The 27,535-nt window shown below is 35.0% G+C and overlaps 1 protein-coding gene across 1 annotated transcript in view; it reads right to left on the bottom strand.

The window, feature by feature from the left end:
• The window catches only part of CFAP54 (cilia and flagella associated protein 54), a 146,289-nt gene that overhangs the window by 52,891 nt on the left and 65,863 nt on the right, over positions 1–27,535 (bottom strand). Inside the window, 15 exon segments of the mRNA XM_062573225.1 lie at positions 862–1,043; positions 2,150–2,292; positions 2,613–2,843; positions 4,456–4,604; positions 5,534–5,645; positions 6,889–7,015; positions 8,123–8,212; positions 11,336–11,432; positions 12,819–12,950; positions 16,148–16,270; positions 17,466–17,621; positions 18,592–18,739; positions 21,249–21,391; positions 22,460–22,645; positions 25,136–25,228. Of these exon segments, the coding sequence (XP_062429209.1) occupies positions 862–1,043; positions 2,150–2,292; positions 2,613–2,843; positions 4,456–4,604; positions 5,534–5,645; positions 6,889–7,015; positions 8,123–8,212; positions 11,336–11,432; positions 12,819–12,950; positions 16,148–16,270; positions 17,466–17,621; positions 18,592–18,739; positions 21,249–21,391; positions 22,460–22,645; positions 25,136–25,228 (2,112 nt within the window).

The following is a 27,535-nucleotide window of genomic DNA, read 5'->3' as shown; positions in this document are numbered from 1 at the left end:
ACACCACCTATAAACACGTTTTAACTTGGTTTTAGGAAGGTTTATGGGAAGAATGGTCAGCTTATATTTCCTTTCAATCGTGTATCTTTCTGTACTATGTCATTTATCAAAGACCTGTAAAGACAGAAGCAAGTCTGGAAGTGTTTTGGGAAAGATTTAACAATCATGGGAAGAAAAGACAAAATGAAAAATAAAAGATTTACATAAATAACTAAACATTTGATTGAAATATACATTATGCTAGATGGTAGGTCTACTATACTTGATATACTGTTGTAGTGAGAACACCTGTAGAAGATCTGGCAAGGAGTCAGTGATGAGGCAGAGTATGTGGTAGCAGGCCTAGCTGTGAAACTACACACTGACTAAATTCCCATCAGGACCAGGTATGCATATTCCATTTTGTCAACAAAGTCTAGCTGCTTCCCAGACAGTAGCTTCTCAAGGTTAGCACAGTTGAGATGAAGAAATAGTTCCTTTAGATTTAAGGGGCCCTCAGGAACGACAAGCTGAGTTCAACCCATGCATTTGACCGTTGCCCCCAGCAGCCTCCCATTGGTGATCCCATTGTGCATTTCCCAGGCCTCCACATGTAGCTTGTAGTGTAAAAGTCCTTTATTAAACCTATCATCTTGTTCAACCCCTTATGAAGCCTGAGTGTCTCTCTCCACCAGTATCTGACCCTGCCTTATGGCCACAACTGCAATTGAATATTTTGCAGAGAATGAAAAATAATTGTTTTTTCTCACTGAAGCTTTTTTTAATTCTGAAGATTGCTTTTAAAAAAATTTAGAAATTAGTAAACACTGTAATTCATTGTTTAGTAATAAATAAAGTATTTAATAATAAAATGTATTTTACCACTGCTTTCCTTAAATGAAGAAAGATTTTTGTAAAATGCTCTGAAAAAACAGTTTTTGACAGAAACCGGTCATGCTCTCTGGGGGAAAATGAGATGGATATTTCTGAATCATTTGTCATTTGAGTTCGAGGAGTATCTGTCCCACTCGATTTAGAGCTGTGCTCAGAAGATTTAGCTGTATCTGAAGACAAAAAGTTCACTGATTAAAAATGAGTTAAAGTTCTCAAAAACATAAAAAAGAAAGTATTATTGGTCAGCTAAGATTTTCCAGTGGCAGCTAAACACTCAAATGTTAGGAAATGCCAGAGTTAAGGTTATCATATTTTATAAGGTTATGATATTTAAAATAAATGATGCTTATACTTAAGCAGCAGGAGAAGAGGGATTAAAAAAAATCAGTTTAAATAAAATAGCAATGGGCACCAAATAGTTTCCAGCCTCTAAGCCAAAATGCAACCTTTTCTAGAAGACACAAAGTATTAGTAAGAAATCACTATTTGGTAAGCTCCCAAGAACCTTTCTGAGGGCGAGGTTTCTTAAGAGAAGAAATTGGGAAGAACGGGAGATTGGGTGGTATTTGTAGAATTGCTTCATTACTTTCTTCAGTAAGAAATGTTCCTAGTGGGGAGGCAAGAGGGTTCACAGTGGAAGGATAAATTAATATCTGAGCTAAAGATAGGCTTCAAAGTAGAATCTAATTTCAAGCTAGATGGTATTTGAACTCATGACAAACTATGGACTTTGTGAAAACGCTTTCATTCAAAACTGTTACAACAGCTAGGAAGTAATAAACAGGATTTTTGTTAGTTTTCAGTGACTTTTAATTCTTGGTGACTTGTAAACATCATGAAAGATGAAAGGGTACAACTACAAGTACGCTGCTACAAAGAGAACTAGTGGGTTCACCAGCTACTTTTGCCATACCTCCTTGAAAAAGCAAAGAGGAGGGCTAACACCTGCCTACAGAAGTCCTGCACAGAATATCTGGGGAGCAAACAGCGCAGAAGGAAACATAAATTATTCTACTGAAAATTTGAAAGATAATAATAAATTTTGTTCTACAATTTAAAGCAGATCAGGAAATTACTGACTAGTTAGGAAATTTAAAGCAAATTACAGACCAGTTAAAAACCACAGAAATTGATAAAAAATGTAATTGAATTTAGAATATTCTGGAATATTACCATATTAATACAACTAGATGTAATTTATAATAATGTTACATGTGGCAATAAAGAAAAAGCTAAGTTAAATCTGATTCCATTTGTGTACCCATTAACAACTTACAACTTTTTTTTTTGATCACTCCTGAATGCGGCTTCTTAAGGGGAAGAGGAGTTGGTGTTCTTATGTTATCCTCCATGTCTTCTCTCACCACTATAATGCCAGAATTATTTAAGGAGAATATTTCAGGATCCAGAAAATTGTAACTGCAGAATGGAAGAAAAAAAGAAGAAAGTATGAAAAAGCAGGTGTAAAATTAAAAAGAATGTTGATACATACGCACAAAATTCAGTTTGTCAAAAGTGAGTTACTTTCAAAAGACAACGTTCTCAGTTTTAAGCAGCTAAATAAGCACATGTCACCTGCCATATGATGGAAGACAACATGTGTTATATACTAAGTTCATTTGCATGTAGAAGTTGAACTGGTCATATGACAAACTCACTGATGATATTCTGATTTAAATCTGTTAACATGAATGGTAAACTGTATTAAGAACAATCATTGATAATACAATAAAATATACCTGTTATGAGTCTGTGAACCACAAATTCCAATATCATACTGCTCTTCCAATTTCTTCTTAAACAAGTTGTAGTGTGCAATTGCCAGATAAATATTCATCTGAGACCTCCAGGGCATTTCCTCAATACATGCTTGGTGGAACTTCCTTCGGTTTAAGTAACTACTCACAAGTGGTTTCAAGAATAAGACTAAGGTGTGACGAGCTACCTTTTGCAGCTCCTCCTTGTGTTGCCTGAACCAAAATATATGCAGTAGCAAAAAATGAAATTGTTTCTTAAAGCTCTAGAAAATAAAATAATGATATAGATTCACAGAAGAATCTCATTACGTATCCACATACTGGTACTAACTCAGAAGCATAGTGAAGATTTCTAGCAATAGGATATTTATTGCAGTGTGCAAGAAAGGCAGTTGTGCTTTCCCTCTTTAGGTGCACTAAACACACACTAAATCCTATCCTATATTTTACTGACTTCCAGAATATATTTTTCTTAGCAAATATGAAAAGGTTTAGTTCTATGTTTGGAGTTACCTGAATAATCCAAATAGATCATTATAGCAAGTGTGTTTTATACATTTTAGAAGATAGAGGATCTACTATTATACTGTAAATTTAAATCACTCCTTTTATTGCTTTATTTTGGTAGTAAATTATCATCAGTGTGACAAAGACATTTCATTTCAAATGCAGATGTTTGGCTTTAATTTTCAGCCATAGATTTTGTTATGTGTTTCTCTGCTAGATCAAGGAGTTCTTCATTACTTTGTATTTTCTCTCTATGAAGATACATACAACATTGTAATCAAATCACCTTTCAATTTTCTTTTTTTATAAGCTAGAAACTTTGCATTTACATTTCAAAATTATTTTTCTGACAGTTTCTGGACTTCAATGTGTGGGTAGAACAGTATACCATACATAGTATTGATTATATTATACAGCAATATTGTTAGCTGGAGGAGCAAAAAGCTCCAGATAAGTAAAATATTTCCTCTTCCATTGAAATCCAAGGAAATCATGTTAAGGAAGTTTTTCTTTTCTTCTAGAAGAGGAAAAATGGACAGTTTAGGTCAACATTTAAAAGACCACGTAGAGAAGGCTTTTTTGAGGTTCTTCATTTAAAGCATTTCCAGAATCAGTTATGTGATTGCTTATAGTCAGATAATATTTCTAGTTTTCTACTTCCTAATTACTGGAAGTATAAATGATCAAAGCACTGAGTAATGAATATTGTAAATATTCCTCTTAGCTTGGAGGCCTTTTTTGCTGACTTAGCCAAATATGTTTATTTATTAGCCAAAAGAAATAAGAGAACAAAGTTTCATTGGTTTGTATGAAGAAAGCTTTCTAAAAGCTACAGAGCAGATGAGGCAAAAAAGATCAGCAAAAAGATGATAAAAACTGCTCTGAAAATAATCTGATCTGATATGAATTTTAAAAAATCTTTTTTTGATATCTAGCAGCCAAAGTTCCCTAACAGTCTGAAATGCACTAGATAGTATGCAGCTTAATGTAGCTTTTCCACCATGGCAAATTAACACATTCAGGCTAACACAACTGAAATACATGGTCTTGGGTTATTAATAGAAGGACCTCAAGATCTTCTACAGATAGTCTCTGAAATGGTCATGAGATAGATTTTGTTCTCTAGACTGGAAGCCTATTTTATACCAAAATAAAACAGAAAAGTGAATGAACTGTGTACCTCCTAGTATAACTAAACCCAGATAAATCCACTCCATTGATACAAGTTTAGAAAAATACGTATACACTTAATTGTAAACTAAGTTTCAGTCAAAATATTTGGTTCTGTGAATGATTCTGATGATGTACACTCATTTACCTTTGTGATTTTGGAGATTTCATTACATTCGGATGTTTCATGAAATACTGTCTAAGAGTCTGCCCTTTTCTAACAGGGCTAACGGCTTCTTTTCCTGGTTTCTTCAAAGTTGATGCCTCTAGTTTCTTTGAAGGTGAGATCTCCAAACTCTTTAAAAAAATCTTCTGTGAAAATCTTAAATATACTTCAAATACTTATTTAACCAACAGTATCAATTACTTAAGGTATGCAGCAATTTGTTTTATACAGGAATAGAACAGAAAATAAATTTCAGAACTACTTATCAAAATATGATAGCAAAAGAAATATGTAATATTTCTTTACATTTTTTCTGGAGATGATGTCAAATGCCCAAGTCAGGCCCAAAATATTCATTCATATATAAATCCTTTCCATTTCAAAAATTATGATTGTTCTTTTCCTATTATTTCAAATGCTAAAACTCTGCAATGGAAAATTAGACAGAAAATTCTCCCTAGTCTGTCTCAAAGCTAGCAGTATTCTAGCATTATTGGAGAGTTTGAGGGAGAAAACTCTTCATCCATAAGAACACAAATCCATTAGGATTATTTTTATCTGGGAATAAAAATGTAAATAAATACATAATTTAAATAAAAATTTACAAAGATTCAAACATAAAGCCTTTATTCTGCAATTAGGATATCTACATAGGGAATTAATCATGAACAGCAACTCATGAAAACACCTAAGAATAACAAACTGATTTATAAAAGCCTAAATTGATTACTTCTTCTTAATGTGATTGTACCCAGAAGCATTTCATATTAATCTGTTTTTTTTTTTAAGTGAACTGATGAAAGGTAAGGCTTCATTAATTTTGAAATGCATTACTCTAACTCATTTAAAATACCCCACAACTGTTGGCCTTTAAAATACCTCCAATGCCAACTTTTCTTTCTGGTTTTAGCAGTGAAGATGTGAGCTGAAGGCTAAGAGCTTGTATCCTCAATTTCAGCAATTATCTATGTCTCCATCTGTAGTTTCTAGGAGACAGTTTTTAAAAAATTACAATTGTGCCCAGTAAAGACATACATGACTTCGCAATAGTATAACTCACTTTGTGCAACTCCAGAACTGATGTAGTGCACCTCTTTGTGCTTTCATGCACAGTGAGAAAACTTGTTTCTGGTCTTAAAGTTCCTTCAATACAGAGAAGGTGGTCATTCCTCCTGAAAAATGAACAATAATGTTAAAATCATCATCATCATTATAGTAAAAATAATAATGCTAAAATCCTTAAGCTAATAGTTAAAGAAACAGATAGAGCACATGTAAATCTTAGTTCATTGGGGACTGTAAATTAAGCATCTTTTCTTTCATTCTTCTCCAAAAACAGTGTTCGCTTGCAAGATTCCTTATTCAAATCTTAATGCATATGTAACAGTAATCTCACTTTCCTAACTTCTAGTAAAACTAAACATTTTGCTACATTACCCAATTCCTACTGTGGAATACTGCTGAGAAATTTTTTTTTGTTTCCAATCCTTTTGGTCTTTCATAACAGCAATTCCAGATCCTTATAATATATCTCCTTTTAACTGACTACTTGCCTTTCAAATTACAGAAATACTGGTGCATTTTTTAAAATGAAATTACATTAAATTTCTTTAGTCTTCTTTTAGGTAAGTGACTACAATCAGCTTCCTTTTATGTTTTCAGTATGAATTCATTAGTCATTCTTGGAAATGCTTTTTTTTTTTTTTTATTTCTCCTATATCTGACCACTGGCACCAACACAGCTATACGTTACTCTTCCGTAACAATTTTAATACATCATAATTTAACAATGATTCAAAATTTTTCTAGTAAAATGCTGGCTTTTTATGTATTTCCAGGGATGAATACGTAGTTACAGAACAACTACATATAGTTACATAATACATTAATTATTAGCAGTAAATGTTATGCTATTAACATCCTTAAATGGAAGCCCTGGAATACAAAGTTTTTGATTATTCATTATAAAATAGTCTTTGCAAACAATTAGAATTTCTTTTTTTAGACACTGTAGTTGTCTTTGATGAGTTTTCACCCAATACACTTCTCTAAATTCTATCTTAGTAAAACATGGGAAGCTGACAATCCCACTGCTTCATAATAATATGCCTAATGGCCAAACTGCCAGGAAGCGTCTGTGAAAAGGACATGCCTGAGTGATAGAAAACTTGATGGTAGACAGGAGTTTTGGAACAGACACAGTCAAGGAAGAGATATCCACATGTAACAGTATCACAACGAAATACCTTCTGTAGCTATATAATCCTCTACGTTCACAAGACTTTTGCAGACTAGGAGCCATGAAAATGGCTCTGAACGGGGCTCCTGTCAAGTACAATCTACAATTTCTGCTATAACTGAGACACTGATGAACCTAAGTAGCAGTTTTTCATTACTACTCTAGCAGACATCCACCTTTTTAAGTAAACTTGCACATTGCTTGCCCACTCCAGAGCTTTTTGATACTTCTCTTCATTCAGGAGTTTGTGCAAAACTTGAACAAAGTACTCAAGAAAACGTGATTTCTTTCTGAATTTCATCACTGCAATAAAGTAATACATAGTTACCACTTTTTTTGCATTTACTCTGAAACAGTTCTCTGAATAAAGCTATTATTTATGTTATGTTGCATGCTGATGAAGAAAAAGCATACTGATACCAAAATCAGATAGAGGTCATGAAATACATTAGCAATTGCCAAGTATTTCTGCTTGTGATCAGGTATCCAGAATCACAATTTCACTCTATACTCCTAGGATGGCCAACATTCTAGGGCCTGAGAAACCAGTTTTAGAATGATTTTTGTATCATACAATACATAATGAGAAAGTATGTTATAACAAAATTCAGCTTCAGTAGAATATCCTTACAAGTACACATGCCTAAAAAACATGAAAAAGCAAAAAAGCAAGGATAAACAAAATATCTCCATTGTATTCACTTAGGCTGCTCTTCTCAGTGACACCTACATTAGCATACAGGCATCACACAGCTCTCATACGTTTCAAAAACACGAGTTTGTTTCCAATCCTTTGGTCTTTCATAACAGCAATTCCAGTTCCCCATCAGTTATCTCCTTTTCACTGATTATTTGTCTTTCAAATTACAGAAACACTGGTGCACTTTTTTAATTAGATTATATTAAATTTCTTTGGTCTTCACACGAGTCATACATGAGTGTTTTTGAAATTTAAGATTCTTTCATGAATTTCTCTCTCAGTAACATAATCTAATGTGGAAATGGAATATCTCAGTTTAAAAAGGACAGGCCACAGAAAAAGGACTACTAAAAATGTGGCACAATTTTCAACAAAATGGGCTAATTTTCTTTATTAGAAAATGAATGCCATTTAATTTGAAATATTAACATTTTACATATTTAATATTGACATCCAAAATAATTTGTTTCAAGTATTTCATGCACTTCTAAACACAACTATATTAAAGATTTTTAAAGCTATAGTTTACTTGATATTTTATATATATTAAATCAAAATGAAGAAAAAGTTTCCAAGATTTTGTAATCTGGATTTTCTTTACAAGATATTGTAAACAATAAAAACAATAAAAAAGTAAAATACATTCAAAATGCTTTATTAGCAACTTTCTAAAGTAAAGAAGCCTTTAAAATAAATCTCAATTATCCTACCTTCTCGATAAGCATTCTTTGCTGTCCAACATGAAATTACAGGGTAGAGGAACAAAGGATCTTCCTGTCCTGTAAGCTCTGATCCAGGTGCTACATCAATAACCAAATCAAATCTATTATCAGAAGTAGCGATAGCACACAATAGGAACTCTACCTGGAATCATAACCGAAGACTAGAAAAATCCATCTTTAGACACTGTTTGCTATTAAATCTCTTATTGTCATTCAGATAAGAATTGAAAAGCTTGTTCTTCCACCTTGAGAAGCCCTGCAGCTTAAGTAATGAAGAGCTTAAGGATGTGACCGATAAACTCCCAGCTAGTAGACTAATTAGCAAGATGTTTGGAGTCTCTCAGAGGTCTAATAAAAGTCCACATAAATCCTCTGTGGAGGAGGATGTGCAGTAGGGAAATGTCCAAAAATGGTATTTAAAGATAAATAGCATGAACTGAATTCATAATACTACTAGTGACTGATGCTTACATACATGCTCAGTATATGGACAGATATAAACATAAATAGCTAACATAGCTAAACATAAATACTGTTCTCCTAAATATTTACATAAATATATCATATATTTTATATATGTGTATATATATATTTTAGGTGAACAAGATAGATCTTTGTTCAATAAAGATCTATAAATTGAATTTAAGCTTCTGACAATTAAACATCACTATGTTACCAGTTCATGAACATCAGAACAATGTGATATACTATTTGCTATTTTGCCTTAATAGAGAAACATGACCAACAAATCTTGTGCTGAGTCAAGTTGTGTGGTTGGAAAAGATAAGGCAACTAGTCTCTGAAAAAAGTGAGGTTAAAATGGACTCTGGAACAATCAAATGCGATAGTGGATGAACAGCTGCACTCTCCAGTAGCAATAGTCAGTTGAGGTCTGTTGAGTGCAAATAGTGTTTAGTGAAACAGGGCAACCAGCAGCACAAGTTGATGTTTTAAGACACGACACATCCAATATGATTATTTTCTCTTATTTAACAAGTTCAACAAGATCAGCTTCAAATAAGCATGCTAACAAAGAATAGCATCTGCCAAAAAGAATTAGTTTTGAAATTGCAGAATTCAAGGTGCAATAGGTATCAAGGCATTTTGTTTTTCTCATTTTCCAAAGAGGCAATTTCAGCTCTCTTTTTCATTTATCTTTTAGGCTAAAAACAATGGATTGGTGAGAAGAGTTGATTCACTTGGTAAGGATTTCCTGTAGTAAGTCTTTGGTCAATACATTTTTAACAGCTTGCCCTACAATTGTACACATTGTGCTAAACACTTCGTATGTCTTAGTAGTGAGAGTTGTAAGCTCTGTTATTTGCTATGTACGGTCTCAGCAGAAGACTCCTCTATCAATTTGTATTAAGTTCTTTAATCTGTGCGGCTAACCTTTTTCCTCTCCAGAAATTATGAAATGCTCTTTTGCCTTTATTTTTTCTGCCATAAAGTTATTTTTATGTATGTTTCCATTTATTAATTTTGTATAAGTACTTGTGAGACTTATTGACAAATATCCTATTTCAGCAGCAGAGCAAGACTTCAGCAATAAAATAGTTTTGAATAGCTGAAAATGTGTTCTTCTCTAACTGATTAATCCGTTAATTAATTTTCTATTAAGTATAAATGGGACATCATTCTATTAAATAATCAATATAACTTTCCATTAACTCACAGAATTCATTAGTCCTGTAACTTGTTTTGCATGAATGCAGGTATCCATATCAGCAGAAAAAAATGGAAGGATCAGTATACAGACTAATAGAATTTGTTTCTCATACTTTTTTTCCTATGTTACAGAAATGCTTTCACTTGTAAGACAAATACATACATATATGCACAAATGCATATACATACATGATGGACAACAAGTTGAACTGAGTAAGCAGTTTGTCCCTGCATCAAAGACCAATTGTTTACTGGGCTTTATTAGAAAGAGTACAGCCAGCAGGGCAAAGGAAGTGACTATTCCCCTCTGTTCAGCACTTGTGAGACCACATCTAGAGTACTGTGTCCAGTTTTGGACTCCCTAGTAGAAAACACTGACATACCGGAATAAGTCCAGCAGAAGGCCACCAGAATGATTAGGAGCTGGACAACATGACATGCAAGGAGAGGCTGAAAGAATTAGATTTATTCAGACTGAGAAGAAAAGGCTAAGGGGAGATCTTATTGCAGTCCACAACTACATAACAGGGGGATAGAGAAGTTGGAGCCTGACTCTCCTCAGAGGTGCAAAGTGATCACACAAGAAGCAATGGACACAAGCTAGAAACCAGGAAATTCCAAATAGATATAAAGAAAAACTTTTTCATCATAAGAGTGGTCAAATATTGGAACAGTTTGCCCACAAATGTTGTGAAGTCTCTTTCCTTAGAGATACTCAAAACTTGACGGAACAAGTGTCTGAAAAACCTGATCTAACTGGACCTGCTTCAAGGAGGGGACCAGACTAGATGACATCCAGAAATGCTCTTCAACTTAAATTATTCTGTGATTCAATATAGGCACCAAAGAGTACAAATATCAGGTAACTGATAGGAAAAAATTGGTAGGCGCTCTGTAGTTTAAGTTTTAATCACATTTCTTCACAAGTCCTATCGTTTTACTTCATTTAACTTCGACAGAACAACAAGCCTGAAAATTCTTGTGCTTAATCTAGACTCAGAGATATTTTAAAGTCGATATATTCATTGCTGAGTTACAAGGTAATTATGGTAATTCTTTTTAAAACAGGAAAATTTCTGTTAGTTTTCTTCAGGAACACTTTTCTCTATTAAAATTTCCTGCAATGAACATTAACTACTAGCAGTGTTAGGACCCTGAAATTACACAAGCTATGGATGGGCAATGGTTTTTGCCACTGCATTTTCTGATTTACGAAGATAAAGCAAATATAAATAACCCGGAACTCAATTTACAAAGATCAGGGGAACATATATAATAGCAGGAAAAAAAAACAAAAGTGACCATTTTTTTTCTAAGGAGGAATGAGTGTTTTCGTGAAAATGAAGAAAAAGGCAAATAAAAGTCATTATACACATTACTAGCACAGATAAATAAGATTAATAGAATTGTGATTTTGCTGGATTTATCATGGAATATATATGAAATAAAACTATTTCTTAGGCAAATAATGTTTACAGATAAACCACAGAAAACTATCTGAAAAGGTAAGATGTATTTTAATACTGCACCCACCTGGTTTTGTCAGTTTGAGTAGATTTGATTCGAGAGCACTTAGATTTTCTGTTGCTTTTTCCATTGCAGCTAAATGGAGTATCTTTGTAGAACTGTTCTGGAATATCAAATACTTAGTTATGAGAACTTAGCTTTTATCTAACTGAAAATAGAAGATCAATAGTGGGACTCAGCTTAGATTCCAAGTGTTCTCATTCTACATGTGGTGATTTAATCAATATTGTCTTACTTCTAGTTTTCAAATGAGGTAAAAATGATGTTCATAACTTTTTAAATATGGCTTTGAAAAAATGGTCATAATTCATTCTTCACTAATCTCCAAGGGAGTCACTGAGGCTGCTCTGTCACCAAAGAAATTTTGGGGGAATTCCCACTGGTACCGCAACAATATATTTGAACTTTTTTCTTTTTTTACAAAATGTTTTCATAAAAATAAATCTTTTGTAGATTTTACTTCCTACAGCAATCAAAATCTTTTGGGAGCAGAGAGAATTTCTATTTTTTCATTTTAGTGAAAATATAATGTTCAGTCAGCCCTACTCAGCACAAGGTAAAATATTGTTCCTATGATCTTACATTCCTTTTCCTTCTTTAGTACAAACAGAAGGATGGAAGGAGCCATCACAAACTCAGCTACAAAAATAAGAGAAAATCACTTCTCCTGGATGCTGTCAGTATCCTACAAACGTTACACAAGAAAGCCTTCCCTGTCAACTGACTGATCTTTTGCTCCTCTCCTCAATCTATCTCAGCTTCATGCTCATACTACTTCCCTTCTTCCTATCTTATTTATCCTACTTCTTACTGCTTTTTTCAAACAAACTCCTCCGCAGTAAAATCTCTTCTAAAATTATTTAAAGAAAAAACAGACAGAAAAGTCTGGAGAAACAACATAATATTTGCAAAATACTCTGATTCTAGGTTGTAGGAAATCCTCAACCTATTTGTCCCAATCCTCAACATACTGCATTCCTTTGCAACTTAAGTGTTAAGCTATTTGAGGACTGAAAGTTCTTGCTCCATTAAGAAAGTATTTTCAAACTCTGCACAATTCCCAAGTTACCCTACTACTATGAATCAGTTTCAAGCAGCTGCTGCACAATGCGCAGGTTGTTTCTACATTAATTAGAATACTTCTGAGATTCTTGTACCATTCTTTAATTATTTTTCTGTCCACTAGAGCATTCTTGCAGACTATATGTGAAGATCAATTAGGGATGTTGGTACTGACATCTGCAGGATCTTCATGGCTCTGGCCTGGAATATTCCTAACTAGTTCATCCAGATGAGAACCTGTACCCCACTTCAGTCTGCAGCCTATCCTAAGAAAGATGACTATAATTAAACAGAGGCCTTTCTGCTGTACTTTAGGAAATCTCATTCTATAAAATCACTTTTAGAACAAAGAGTTAATAAATATGATCTTTAAACTAATACAATGCTGTATTTAGAGAAAAGAAAAAGCGAAAATCAGAGCAATTACTTCAACTTCTGCGTTAGCAGGTGTTTCTTCAGTTTTCACAGCTCCTGACTGGCAGAGTGGGGGACCCAACAATTTTTTGCCGTAGTTAACAACAATTACTGCTAGTTCATATTCCTTCCATGAACGTAGTACCTATTAAAGAATCACCTGTTACATACTTTCATTTTGCATAACACATAATGTTTAATTATTGTCTGCTATCTATAACACATCAAAATGCATTAATATTACAGATAGAAGTTAATTATTCAATAATTAAGCTTTGATTGATAAAATAAACCCATGGATTATAGGGAATAATTGGAATTGCAGAAATGCCATAAAAATGTTCTACTGCTGTTTAAGCATAGACTCTAACCATCAGAGAATAGAAAGATTTAACTAGAAGTATCTATTGCTGTGATCAACATTCTCCCTGTCCTCATGCAGTATGTCTATCAAAGAATACAAATGATAACCAAATGATCCCCATTTACTTCACTGGTATTCAGTGCACATATGAAAATCTCAAGAGTATTATGGAAAGGAGAGTGAATCATGACATTTACAAACGAACTGTGTGGGGGATGTTCTTAGATGGCTTTATCTTCTTTAGACAGAACACTAAAGGCCAAAGTACTTCTAAGTATGCAAGGTAACTTCACTTTAGGAAATCTTTGTGATTATCTGTCTTTGGGATAGAAAATAAATGTATAGATTACTTTAGGATAAATAAAGTATGTGGCCTGAATTTAACTTTATAGAAAACTGTATGCCATGGATATATCATAAGCATTTTCAATTCACCAAATGTATACTATTCTTTTGAAATGCTACATCCAAGGAGAACTAAATTAACAATATAAGCAGACACTCATTTAACTGGGGAATCCAACAACAAACAAGTGCAGTATTAAGGTGCTTTAGAGGAAATTTTATCAACCTCACTTGGGGAAAAAGAACCACCTTGAAACTGATGTAAAGAGTGATGTAAAGAAACAGTCACAAGAAAACATCTGAGGAACATACTCGTAGTCCAGCTGTCTTAAAGAAATGAGCTACTTAAGAATACAAGAAATATTGTATGTGCCGAAAACAGATTTTAATGAAATGAACTTAACAATAGTTTCTTCACTGAGATACTTACCGTAAAGGAAAAATCTTTTTAATAAACCAGTATGTTCAGGACTTTGAAGGAATAAATTTTTCCAGATACACTAACTAAATTCTAGAGAATTCAAGTGACTAGGGGTCACCTGAGCTTCATCTATTCAATATTTTTTGACACATTCAAAATTAAAGAAAGTAAAAGAGAATCAGTGTGATTGGGCATATCATACTCGCTCTTGAACAGCAAATAATAAATTCATTGGTTAGTTGAATTGCAAATAGTACGAGATAAGGAATGCATGAAAGTGTGAAAGCTATTTTGGAAACTGAGATACAAGATAATTCAGATATCTCTTTTTTGAAAAGCATTTCCTCAAGCAAGCACTTCCTCAATTGTCACCATGGTTTGTGAATGCCTCATGGATCACCCCCTCAAAAATCATCATGGGACATCAAACACACCATTTCCATGGAATTACTGTTTCTCTCTGTTAGTGAATCTGGAATTACACGTGCAATAATGTCCATCATCTGGTGCATTTGCTGGCCTTGGACTTGGGACAGAAAGGCTATAGGAATCAGATAAAACATGGTAAACTCCAGAATGCTGACAAGTCAGGTATCATTCTGAGATGAACAACAGTAGTGATTCAAGTACAGCAGAAAGTTAAATTTCCTAGTGCTCCAAACATTCACAATCAATACTGTGGAAAGGAGACAACAGCACTGAAGCTGGTAACCTCCATGATTTGTACTGCAAAAGCCAGAGAAGTCAGTCTGTTAGAGCCCTGGCCACACTAACATACCTTGCTGGCCCTGACCAGTCTCACCTGGTGCCTCCCCCTGCCCCTGCTCATGGCACAGGAGCCCCATTTCAAATCATTCTGGGACTGTAAGTCCTTACTCCAGCAATGCCATCAGAGTCCTGGTCTCCAGCTCTGCCATAGCCGCGCCCTTGGCTGGCAATGAATCCTGTTGATTTAGACCCTGACACATGGGCTAGCTTTCTGGCCTGACCTTGGACCTGTCTCATCACGATAGACCTCCTCAGCCATCACTGGACTGTGTCTGACCCTCATTACTTTCACCAGACCTGATCCTGTCCTGCAGATCAATTTTTTGGCTTGACCTGGGACCTGACTCATCACCACAAACTTGCCTGGTGATACAGACTCTAAATTGGATCTGGCTGCTACCCTCAAGCCTGTCCCACTCTTTGCTGGGGCTAGTGGACGGGCCCTGCCTGGGGAAGCCCCTGCCATGCAGACCATGCAATCTCCCATGGCTCCCCAGCCCTTAGGGAGCTGCCAGACCTCGCTGAGCACAAAGTCCTCACAGTTACAAAAAACTGATAAATTTGATTAACACCAAGAAACTGACAACATTAGGGCTAACAAACTCTTTATATGTTTTAGAATAACGCAAACTAGGTCTTGCAGTGCACTTATAACTTCTGATGATGATATGATCTTGTGAGTTGAGTACAAAGATCCAGCTCCCGTAAAGCCTGAGCTTTATATGAACAGCCAGCCCAGGTGAATCCCTCCAAGCAGCAGCAACAGCTCAGCTTCAGAAAGAACTCTTGGCGGAGGTGTGCTCGAAGCCAGAGGGAATCTGCCTTTTCCAAAGTCATACGTTTACCATGGCATGCATTCTGAATCTAATACGGCTCTACCTCAGGAAATAATTCCTACACGCACCACATTTCTCCTTATGTCACTAAAATAGTTGGAATATTAGAAGCATAAATGAGATCTACAGCTATGTATTATGTTTAAAAGTTAAATATGTTTAGGTTCCTGCCAACATGTAAGACCAAATAGTACAAAGTTTCTTGTGTATACTTAGGAAATAAGCCATATATATTAATCTGACTAAAACTACAATATGAGCTCTTTGCAGTTAATGAACTTCTAAAGTTATATTTTACATTTAAAATAGATTTATTTGCAAGAAGGTATAAAATGTAAAACACATGAACCTAATGTCACTGGCTAATAACTACAGTCTATTTTCTGAAACAAACAAACAAACATTCTCAATTTTATTAAAAAGTCAACATGTCATTATTACATAAAATGTACTAATACAAAAATATTAATAAATATTTCCATACCCTTACTATTTAAGAGTGCTGGTTCTCTAAGATACCACTCTGAAGGTCACCTTATTAGGATTTTCTTTTTATGACAAAAGCTATGTCTTAAACTGAGTTGTAAGCACAATAATATACACAATACCTTTGCTGTATAAAATGAAGCACAAGCTATCATATGCTGAACACTCTCATAACATCCTGCCTGTTTCCTCTGCAAAGTAGCACTTGGGATTTCTTGAAGGACTGCCAAACATTTAATGAGGATCTGTAAAAACATGGGTTAAAACTAAGTTTGAAACACATTTATAAGTTTGTACCTCTCACTGTAACAGTGTATTGCATTTGATGGTGAACTTTAAAAATACTTTAAAATCTAATAGACAGAATGAAATGTTAGCTCTACAAAAGCCAATAATAAAATTTCCATTTAATTAAATAATGTCAAGATTTCATCCACAGCATGGTGGAATACATGACAAGTTCCACACAAAATCACAGATATTAAATTACAGATGGATATCTGATGCATATTTTTGCTGATTTAATTAACATGAATCAAGGAATGCTTAATTCAGTGAGATGACATACTCCTACTAGAGGACAACTTAAAATTATATTGAGCTGGTCAGAACTGTAAATGAAAGAAAAATGTTTCCAAATTGTTCTAACAATAAAAGATTTCTTTAATTTTTTTCTAACAGATATGAAAACAGACATGTGACTAAATTATTTTTCCCTTAAAATATGAAATTTGAAACAGGAGCCATTTCCAGTGGCTAGCTGTGCCTTTAGTAGGACATCATAGCCAATGACTTCTTAAGCAAGACATTATCACTTCAGGTAAATATAATCTGTACTGTCCTAAATGCTCCTAAAAACTTATCAGGGCTCTGAGTGCCTCAATAGTCCTTCATTGCCCTGCTCAGCCCCTCCCTGGGGCTCTGTCCAGGAGCTCCATTCAAGCTCAAGTCTGGGCCGTCAGTCCCTGCTTCAACTATGTGATAGTTGTACCTGTCTCCAGTCCTGTCTCTGTCTCTACTTTTTAGGTGGACATCTGACCTACGCTCTCAATAGCCTGTCTCCTAGATGCACCCTTTAGACCTTTGTTGTAGCTACAATGCTACTTCTATCCCCTCAAAATTGCTATTTGTATATGGAAAACAACTAAAAGTTATGTCACAAATTCTACTATAATTTAAAAATATCAATGAATCATCCTGAAGACATAAACAATATTTTGGATTTACTTTAGCATATCTGAGAGCAGAATCTGTGTTGCTTACATTGAACATATGCATTAGGAATGCATAAAAACATTAGAGGCTTTTCTTTCAGCAGCTCCTAAGAACTCAAAGCCTAGATGTTTGGATCTCCTCCTGTACATTCCATTGTAAGTTTAATTTGAATGACTGTAATCACAGGACTTGCACACAAGCTGCTCTGTCTTAAAGTGTTCTCACCTGAACTACCGCTACGGAAGAAATCTTGTGATAAATGATCGGAGCAAGGAGACCATAACATTGTACAACAGCCTGCAGGGCATAGCTTGCGTCATTTAACCAATTACTAAGTTCAATTGCCACAGCCAATCTTTCACATTCTGCTAATCTACCAACCTGTAAAAGAATAAATATTTTGATTCAAATATAAATTCAATTGTTTAAAATCATTTTTAGAGTGAAAGAAGAAAGATATTCTTGCAATTTAAAAGCAGTGTAAGCAACAAATAATGTATGAGTTTAGAAACAAGTTACAGTGATACCTGTTAGAAACATATAAAATAAATGAAACATTATTTGTGAGTCTAAAGAAAACCATTGCTTTTGAACTAATTTTGTTTTCTAAATTTACCCATTTACAAAGCCTGGGTCACAACCTCAACCTAAGCTGACTGGAAATTTCACATTTTCACCTCTTAAAGTAAGTAACAGCAGGACAAAAAGGCCTTTCTTTCTCTTCCAGTTTATCTGCAGCAGTTCTTGCATATGTGAACAGATCCACTGAAGTCACTGAATGATCATTAAGACTACTCACATTTGTATGAAACAAGAATAAGAAAAGACTAGAATAATACAGAGATGAAGGTGGCTATCTAAATAAAAACAGAAGTTTTTTGTGCCATGAACTTAACATGCTGTTATCTTTAAGAAAGTTTGAAATAAGAAAACTTCAGCATATTACAACCACAAAACCCCATTAGAAGTTCAATACTAATGAAAATGTACATATTAAATAGCAGAGATGTTTAAAAATACCATCTGCATCCAAGCAGAACAGAAATTACAATGATTATACATCTTAAAATATAGTCTAATACTGCTGAAGTCAAGGAAAATATTTCTGATAAATTGATGGGCTTTGAATTAGGGCATTACTGAGTGAATCACTGATCCAGAAATTGGCTTTCTACCAAGATACAAAGTAACGAGGAAATGATAAAATATTTTAGAAAGGAAGACCAGGTACCTTAAACAAAGTACACTGCAAGTAGGATTAATACAGTGCAACATTTATCCTGGGATGCTGAAATAAAGCTGATAAAAAAAGAAAAATCAAATCCAATATATTATTTTAAACTACACATACTTGTTCCTCATAAAGTATCTCATTGGTACAGATGGAATCACAGAATAGTGCTCCTTCCATAATATTAATGTCACTAATAGCAAATATATTCCTCAGAAATAGTTGCAAGGCAATAGGAGAGGTCTGAGACACAGCCTCAAAACATAATCTACAAAATAAAAAAGCGAAAGAATTATAAAAGTATGTTAATGATCATACAGACATCTCACTTGAAAATGCAATCTTTAACTGTATAATGATAGACAAAAAGGATTAATACAGCTAGTGCTGGAAATGAGATTTATACTTAAAACTGAACAAACTATTTAAAATTTCTAACTTAAAAACTACAAATGAATGGGATAAGACTCCATTTCAAGTTGCTGTCCACCTTTAGTTGTTTCATCTAACCTCTTGACACTTATTTTAAATCCTCTGTGAAAACTTGGGATGCTACAGGGTATTTATTTTACCTGTGTCTTCTTTACACATGCTCTTTACTATTTTCCTGTATTATGGTAATATATAACATAAGCAACAACACACACAGTTGTGCATACATATTACTAAGTATAATAACAGCCTCCTTTTTATCACTGATGTCATGTATTACAAGTCTAAAAAGAATCTTTCTCAGTTGTCCACTGTTGTTGTTTTTTGCATTCCTGGAGGGAGGAGACATTTATCCTTTTTTCATATTTATTATAGTAACAATCTTATAATTCTGACATATAAGAAGTAAACATCTAGCTTCTCCTTGACTGTGCTTCCTAAAAGAGACTGAAACTCAAGACAGAAGATCAATAGACACATGCACATAGCTGATATGACTAAGGTATCAAGGGCTTTCCCTTCCCTCCATCTCCCTCTACTGTCTCTATGAGTCCTACGTACTTTCTAGCTAGTCCAAACAATTTCTCCGCTATCAGGCTATAAAACTGCAACTGGCTGCTTTCAAGTCTGATATTGCCACCTTCAGAATGTTCCATATGAATTTTAATGGAAGTAAGGTTTGGACACAAGCATTGGAAAAACAAAATCCCCAGAACACTTAGTTCTTAGAACATCTTAGAACATCTGTTCAAAATCTGCTGTCTTGATCTGGTACTTTTGAAAGTATCTTCATTTGAATTTTATCTCTAGAGCTTAGAGCATTTAAAAGTAAGACCTAGTCAAGACACAAGATTAATGAAGAACAAGCGCAAAAAGCAGTCACAATGATCTGACTTGCATTCCTACTTTGTTGTTCAGGCCAGGGATAAAATTAAAACACCCAAATCACCATGAAATAGGATACCTAGTGATCCTCTGCCTGAATCAAGGTAGTCCATATGCTGCCTGTAAATCCCAACAGGTCTTACAGTATATACCATCAAGACCCTCAATCAGTTTGTATGTCTAGTATCAATCACATGGGGACATTTGAAGGACAGACTAGATACACATTTGACGATCAGGCTAAGCCCCAAATAACAAGAAGTACACTTAGGCACATTACTTTCACCTGCAGTATGACCCAAGCCTTCCATAAGCCTACACATGTGCTTGCATCCATCAGTGTGACTGTGAGAAAAGCACAGACTCTGATGAAAGCTTGAGGAAACACAGCATAGGCAAACCTCTGTCTGTCTTAGAACAGCTGATTACTGGATATCCTGTCCGTAAAGAGAAAACAGAAGTATAATGGCCAAACCGTTCAGAAAAAAATCTAATATAGATATTTCTTGAAACAAAGATCTTTACTTCTTCTATGTTTCACAGAACTATTAAAATACAAGCAAGAAGTTTGCTTCTTATCATTATGCTTTCAAAACTACAAGTCAGTCTGTCAAACTGAAACTCCAAAGCTGCAAAACTGTTTCTCATCTTCACCACAGTGTTGCCAAAGCTTTTTCCTGAAAGTACTAGTTTAAAAAGAATTTCATACATGTGAAGGTGATCTTAGATGTTAATTTATTATCAAATTATAACCAGTTGACTGATATTTAAATTGCAATTTTTATTAACAGTATTATTTTATTAACAGTCTTATTTCATACAAGTTTTTTTTTTTATCTTGGAATTAAGTTTCGATTTATTTCTTTTTGCATTTGGATTTATGGAATTTAAGTGGATTTAAATGCAAAATTTCTAGCTTGGCTTTGTCATAATGAAAACCCTATAATATTATGGTTGAACAATTGGAACATATTTATAAGTTAATTAATTTTCAAAGATTTCTCCTAAAACATTTTAGAATATTTAAAGATTATTGACAGACTTACACAACCTCCCCAAAACAAAATCAGCAAGCATGCACACATTTTGGGTGGGCTTCTTGGCAGCATGGTCAAAATTTCTGAGTCCTACTACTCCCTTAATTGGAGCTGAAAGTCAGGAGCCCAATGCATATTACATATTTTGCATGTGAAAATGCACTCACATAGGATTAATGACTTTATAAATGATTCCAAATATCTTACCCAAGAAAACAATCATCATACAGAATTAAGTGTGTAAATGCTAGCAGTTACCTAAATAACAAAAACTCCTCTGCTCATTTTTTAACACTAATTTTATGACACATTTAACAACTTTTTTTTTAGAATGTCTTTCAACATTTCACAGCCTGGTACTCTTAAAAATAAAATGTGCACCTCTACAATTAATTATTATTTAATTTCATATTTGCCAGTTACCTGTTTTCAGATATAGTCAAATTTCCGCTTGCAGAAATAACAGTTGTATTGGCAGGTGGAGGGGAAGCATTTGAAACAAAATAATCCCACATTGGTGTAAATGCTTCTCTAGCTAATGTATAATTTCCAGTCTGGTAGGCTACCTACAAAAATATAAATTTTAATTATGCAATTTTTAGAGAAAAAAGATTACATTTCATTTTATAATGTTTATCAATTGCTAATTAAAATTAATTTAACACATTTCCATGTTCTTCAAATAACCAGGCCAAATATGATTACCATGAGATGGGTTTAAAATGCCTCTCTTAAAATACAGGTTTCCAATTTCTGTAAGAATATTTTGAGACATATTTCAATAAAATATAGGTAATAGCGATCCGATTCTGCGAATACTAGTTTTCCTTCAGAATTAGCATCAGAAAACACAAACAAGACTCATGACTATTAATCAAGGATCTAACAGTCCTTTATGCAATTCTTAGGAAGTATCATGTTGCAGTTTGTGAAAATGCATTATTTCATCTAGGTCCATTTGTTAATACAGCAGACTGCCAGCTGCTCTGGATCATGGGATGTAAGTGGAGTCACACAAGTATTGTGTTCATGAGGATAATTCTTACTCTGGCAGATTTTAGGAAATCTTCTAACACTTTCCCATGATCTGTGAGGCTAGAAGATTTCACTTTTTCTCTATGTGACAATTTCTTTTAACTTTTTTTTGTTAAGAATATGGAAAATGATTATAAGCCTTTGTGGCCTTCTACAACTCACTACAAAAATAATTTCAAAGGAAAACAGTTGGATTTGGCACCTGGAAAGTTCAGTCACATTTTTCACCCCATATTCTAAAAAGTAATAGGATGATTTCTAGCTCTTGGCCTCCATCACAGAAATGAAAAGATAAATGATAAAAAGGAAGAAACTAAGAAGAAGTTAAATGCAAACTGACAAACAGGACAATCAAAATTGGGGTAAGAAGAACTTGCTGAGACACATTTTTCCCGCTACATGGAATTTCCAATCATTTTGAACTAAGAATTATTTGAGCTACTCAAATATGTCATTTGTGATGATAAAATTGTGATCTCTACTAATCAAGCTTCCTGGCAAGAGTCTTGAGTTTTGACCAGAAATTTTTTATAGCTACCAGTGAGAACAAGTAAATACAAACAAATTAATGTATTTACTGCCTAAGACTTTAACCTTACCTGAGTTAGATAGGCTCGAACAGTAGTAGCAGAAAGAGGTGGATAAGCAAGGATTGGTTTAGTCATTTCCCCAATAGCATCACCAATAAGTTTTCCATCAGAAGAATATGCTGCAACTGCAAATATGTACTTTTCATTCGGATCCAAGCCTTGTATTTCCAAGAGGCTTTTCCCATCAGCTGGTATCTATCAGTAAAAAATACTTTCTAGTTATATGCATGGTATACATCAAACAAAAAATCTCAAACTCTAAACTGTTATTGTTAAACAAATTATTTAATGGTTTTGGATCAAAGTACAACCTAGACTAATAGATATGTCAAGCAATATTATGCTGCTTAGAATGCTGAGGAGACTCAACAAGGAAATGACAGGAAAAAGTACCAGTCTTCTCCAAAAAGCAGTTGAGTATAGAGAGAACCTAAAAGAAAACCTAATCTAAGAGAAAAGTTAAATAAATCAGTATTTTTGTCCATAAGCACCTGAGCTCTGTGGATGTGTATGCTTGGGCTGGAGACATTCCAGCCCTGAGCTGTGCTTCCAGAGAAAGAGCCTGTGGCTCTCCTTCATATGGGCCACATGGATGTATCAGATATGGATAGAGGATAAAGCATGTCTCAAATTCTCTCAACATCATTAACAGGACTTTGGAAGCGGAAATGAGCAGTTTGTCAATAGGTACATAGACAATATATTTTGAAGATCCTCTTCTCATTTCTTCTTCAAGGACTCTTCCACCTGCACTTCAACATTATGGCTCACTCTTAACAGGTTTTTCTGCCTTCACTTCAGCAACCAAGACGACTTACACAATGGAAAGTTTTAGGGTCATGAAACAACATACAGTTGACACAATGACTGAGGCACAACATCAGAAGTTAGAACATCTTACTGTAGCATCAACACAGGTGGGATGGACAGCATCCAGATTTGTATCTTATAAAAATATTGTCTGTCTGGCCCTCATAAAGAGCCATCCAAACAAAAGAAATCCCTTCAAATGCTGGGGCTGAAGCCTGAACCAACAGACCAGAAATTAGCAAAACATCATCCATAGCATCCCTTTAGAGCAAGCTTCTCTCATGCTGATACTTTGATAGATTGCTCCACCACCAAGAATTCCAAGCCTTTTCCATGGAGCAGGCAGCTCAGAATTCTGCAGCTCAGTGTTTTCAAAAGCATATCCTAAAGCAATAAGAAGTTCCTTTGCTGAGGCACAGGATTAACCTGAGGTCTATCCCTCTGTAGGGTCTGCCAGAGCTAAGACAGTCTGTGACTTGGATGAATTGCAGCAAGTTCACAGACAAAACAGCTAGCGGGGTGAAAGTCTCCAGTGAAACATGCTTATATGGAGCAAGATAGTAAACTGAAACTAGCTCACTACACATCACAGGAACCTTGATTCTCTGAATTTGATAATGAGAATACTAGAAAAACATCAAAGCCCCTACTGCCATTAGCCACACACATCTTCTCTTTTCACACATCTTCATATTTTAGGGGGAGGTGGAGGGAACAGGTACGAAAGGGAAAATTTCCTCTCGATCACCAAAGACAGGAATGTCAGCATTAGTCCACAGCTTGCTCACAAAGCCAGGAAAACTTGAAACAGGAGGAGAAAGAGGCTGAGATCATTCTGTCACAATGCAAACCAGACTCCTGCCCTGCAATAAGCTGAAAACCATCTTACTTTCCCCTCCACTGGATAAACAAGCATTCAAAATAGAAAATTAACCACTCAGGTCTGAGACTAAATAAAAGAATTTGCTGAAGAGGATGTGCTGAATCTTTTCTAATACATTTTTCCTAAAAGCCAACATGCAGAGCATTTGGATGAAACATATTCCTCTTTCAGGTGACAAGGCAATGGCAGTGATTCAGGTGACCATGCCTAAGTGATAAAGAAACAGAACTTGAACTCTGCCTGTGTAGGCCTTTGCCAGGAATTCTGGGAACATCAAAGGGCAAGCCAAAAGAAAAAAATTAAGCTTAACATAAACATAAAAATAAAACAAAATCAGAAAAAAATGTCTAATTATAATGATGAAACAAAAATAGAAGCAGCTAGGGTGACTATAAAAAGCACCAATGCAGCAACATGATCAGGCATGAAGAACCAAAGATGTGGCATGATGCTTTGCCTATTTGTACCACATGAAAGGGGAGAATGACTAGAAAGTCAGTTGTATCTGAATATGAAAACTATTGAAATAGTGATATTACCATGTTGCCATAATGAGGTAAGGCAAGGTCTTCCTAAGAAGAAATAGAATAGGAGTAACATAATTACTTTAATAAAAGTATTAAAATAAATTTTAATTTTTTTCAGAATTTTTCTGAATCCTAGAAAGAGCACAGTGACTGAGGCACACCCTGTAAATACATCACTTTCCTTTAAAATGCCTTTCAGAAAACCAGAGGTATATCAAACGGGGTAGAGTCTTCTGTAACACGAAGCATTCAAATCATTATTCAAAAAAAGCTCCCATAATATCGTATGCCTTCAACCTAGTAGAATTTCAAACACTTCAAATAAAGATCAAAAGGTTTGTCAAAGGCTTGGCCAGCTACATGATTAAAAAAATTTTGGAAACATATCAGATATATCCATCTAGAAAGTTAATAGAGTCTTTTAAGAAGAGAAAATAATCTGCATCAGTTTTTTCTCTGTCTTACCTCTTCTCCTGCATTTGGAAGTTTATTGTTATTTAACCTTACTTTCATATTATTTCCTGCTGCTACACAGCCCAAAATACTGTACCATGAAACCTTCAAAGAAAATGAAAGCATAATTAGTTGTTATATATCATTTTCAACTTTTGTCTAATGTAGAATATATTAATTTTTTAAATGATCTCTGCAAAATTCTAGTTCTAACAATTAATAGACTAATTGCACTATAAAAAGAGATTAACTGATTTTGCCAGAAAAGAGGTATAGTACAATAAAAACTGATGTTTCTCCATTATGCCATCAATATAGATCAATATCCCAAATCATGGACCTTCTAGGACATCCCACAGATTTAAAGTCATACATTTGATCTTCATATTGGTATTCTTCTAAAGTTGACATCAGATTCATAGAATCATAGAATCAGTAAGGTTGGAAGGAACCTCTGGAGATCATCTAGTCCAACCTCCCTGCTCAGCAGGGTCACCTAGAGCATGGTAGACAGGGTTGCATCCAGGTGGGCCTTGAAGATCTCCAGAGAAGGAGACTCCACAACCTCTCTGGGCAACCTGCTCCAGGGCTCCGTCACTCTCACAGGGAAGAAATTCCCCCTCACATTCATGTCGAACTTCCTGTGCTTCAGTTTCTGCCCATTGCCTCTTGTCCTGTCACACGAGACAACTGAAAAGAGTTTGGCCCCATCCCCTTGGCACCCTCCCTTCAGGTACTTGTACACATTGATAAGATCCCCCCTCCATCTTCTCTTCCCCAGGCTAAACAGGCTCAGCTCTCACAGACGTTCCTCATGGGGCAGGTGCTCCAGCCCTCTGATCATCTTTGTAGCCCTACGCTGGACTCTCTCCAGTAGCTCCAGATCTCTCTTGCACTGGGGAGCCCAGGACTGGACACAGTACTCAAGAGGAGGCCTCCCCAGGGCTGAGGAGAGGGGCAGGATCACCTCCCTCGACCTGCTGGCAACACTCTTCCTAATGCAGCCCAGGAGACCATTGGCCTTCTTGGCTGCAAGGGCACATTGCTGGCTCACGGTCTATTTGTCATCCACCAGCATTCTCAGGTCCTTCTCTGCAGAGCTGCTCTCCAGCAGGTCAGCCCTCAGCTTGTACTGGTGCCTAGGGTTATTCTTCCCTAGGTGCAGGACTCTGCACTTGCCCTTGTTGAACGTCATGAGGTTCCTCTCTGCCCAGCTCTCCAGCCTGTCCAGGTCTCTCTGAAGGGCAGCACAGCCCTCAGGTGTCTCAGTCACTCCTCCCAGCTTGGTGTCATCAGCAAACATGCTGAGGAGACACTCTGTCCCATCATCCAGGTCATTGATGAAAAAGTTGAACAGGATGGGACCCAGTACTGAGCCCTGGGGAACGCCACTAGCCACAGGCCACAGATTCTGATTCAGCAAATCATTTGAGGACAAATGCTTAAAAGCAGATAACAGAAAGGCAGATATACATCTAGCAATATTCTATAAATAAGGAATGTTCTTAATTTCTGTTGAAATCAATAGGTTTTTTAATACCACAGAGCTTATGATAATCTCATTGGGTATCTTACCTACATTTTTTCAATATCTTTTAGCAAGTAAGAATGTAAGTATACATTCCTGGCTCAGAACCCGATCAAATATGAAAACTAATTCTGATTTCTTCGCTGCAGAACTGGGCCCTCAGATTTCAATAAGTAATACATCTGATTAAGTTCTCTTTGTGTTAAACTTCTTCCACTAGGAACTGTACTAAGTCAATTTACTTTCAGTAGACCTTCAAACAGACTTCAGGTTGGGCAAATGAGGTCATTTATCAACATCTAAAAATTCTGAACGGGTGAAATGTTCATTTTTCTAGTAATATACATGATTTGTCTCACAATGAATCCTGATTGGCTTTTCAGAATGAAATGTTGAAATACAGGAGATTATTTTCAGCAAATGAATAATTTTAAGATTAGCAAATTTCCAAGGTATTTTGACTTTTATTGAAAGAATTGCATACATCTAATTATATCATAAGTATTCTGTTTTCAATTAAGAAGTTCCTCATTTAAAAAAACTTTTCATGTTCTTTCAACAGCTATGCATCTTTAGAAAAAAAATCTCCGAGAATATCTAGTCACAAAATACAAGAATAATAAGCACATTTCACCATCTAGTGGTCCAATCTGTTATATGCACTGTCCCACACAGAAGAAAACGAATGAATGTTTACTAAAAAAGATGAACTACTATAGATTTTTTTTTTAATTATTATCTCATGTTCATCAGGGTTAAAAAGGAAGAACCTTTCCCAGAGTAATTTGTTTGCAATTCACTAATCAAACTGTAATAAAACTATAAGTTATAAAACAATTCTTCACAGAAAGGTTCTTTGCACTATTAATACGATTTGAGTTTCC

Source organism: Rhea pennata, chromosome 1 (genome assembly GCF_028389875.1).
Source record: "Rhea pennata isolate bPtePen1 chromosome 1, bPtePen1.pri, whole genome shotgun sequence".
Taxonomy (NCBI): domain Eukaryota; kingdom Metazoa; phylum Chordata; class Aves; order Rheiformes; family Rheidae; genus Rhea; species Rhea pennata.
This window is presented reverse-complemented; position numbering and strand designations above follow the sequence as displayed.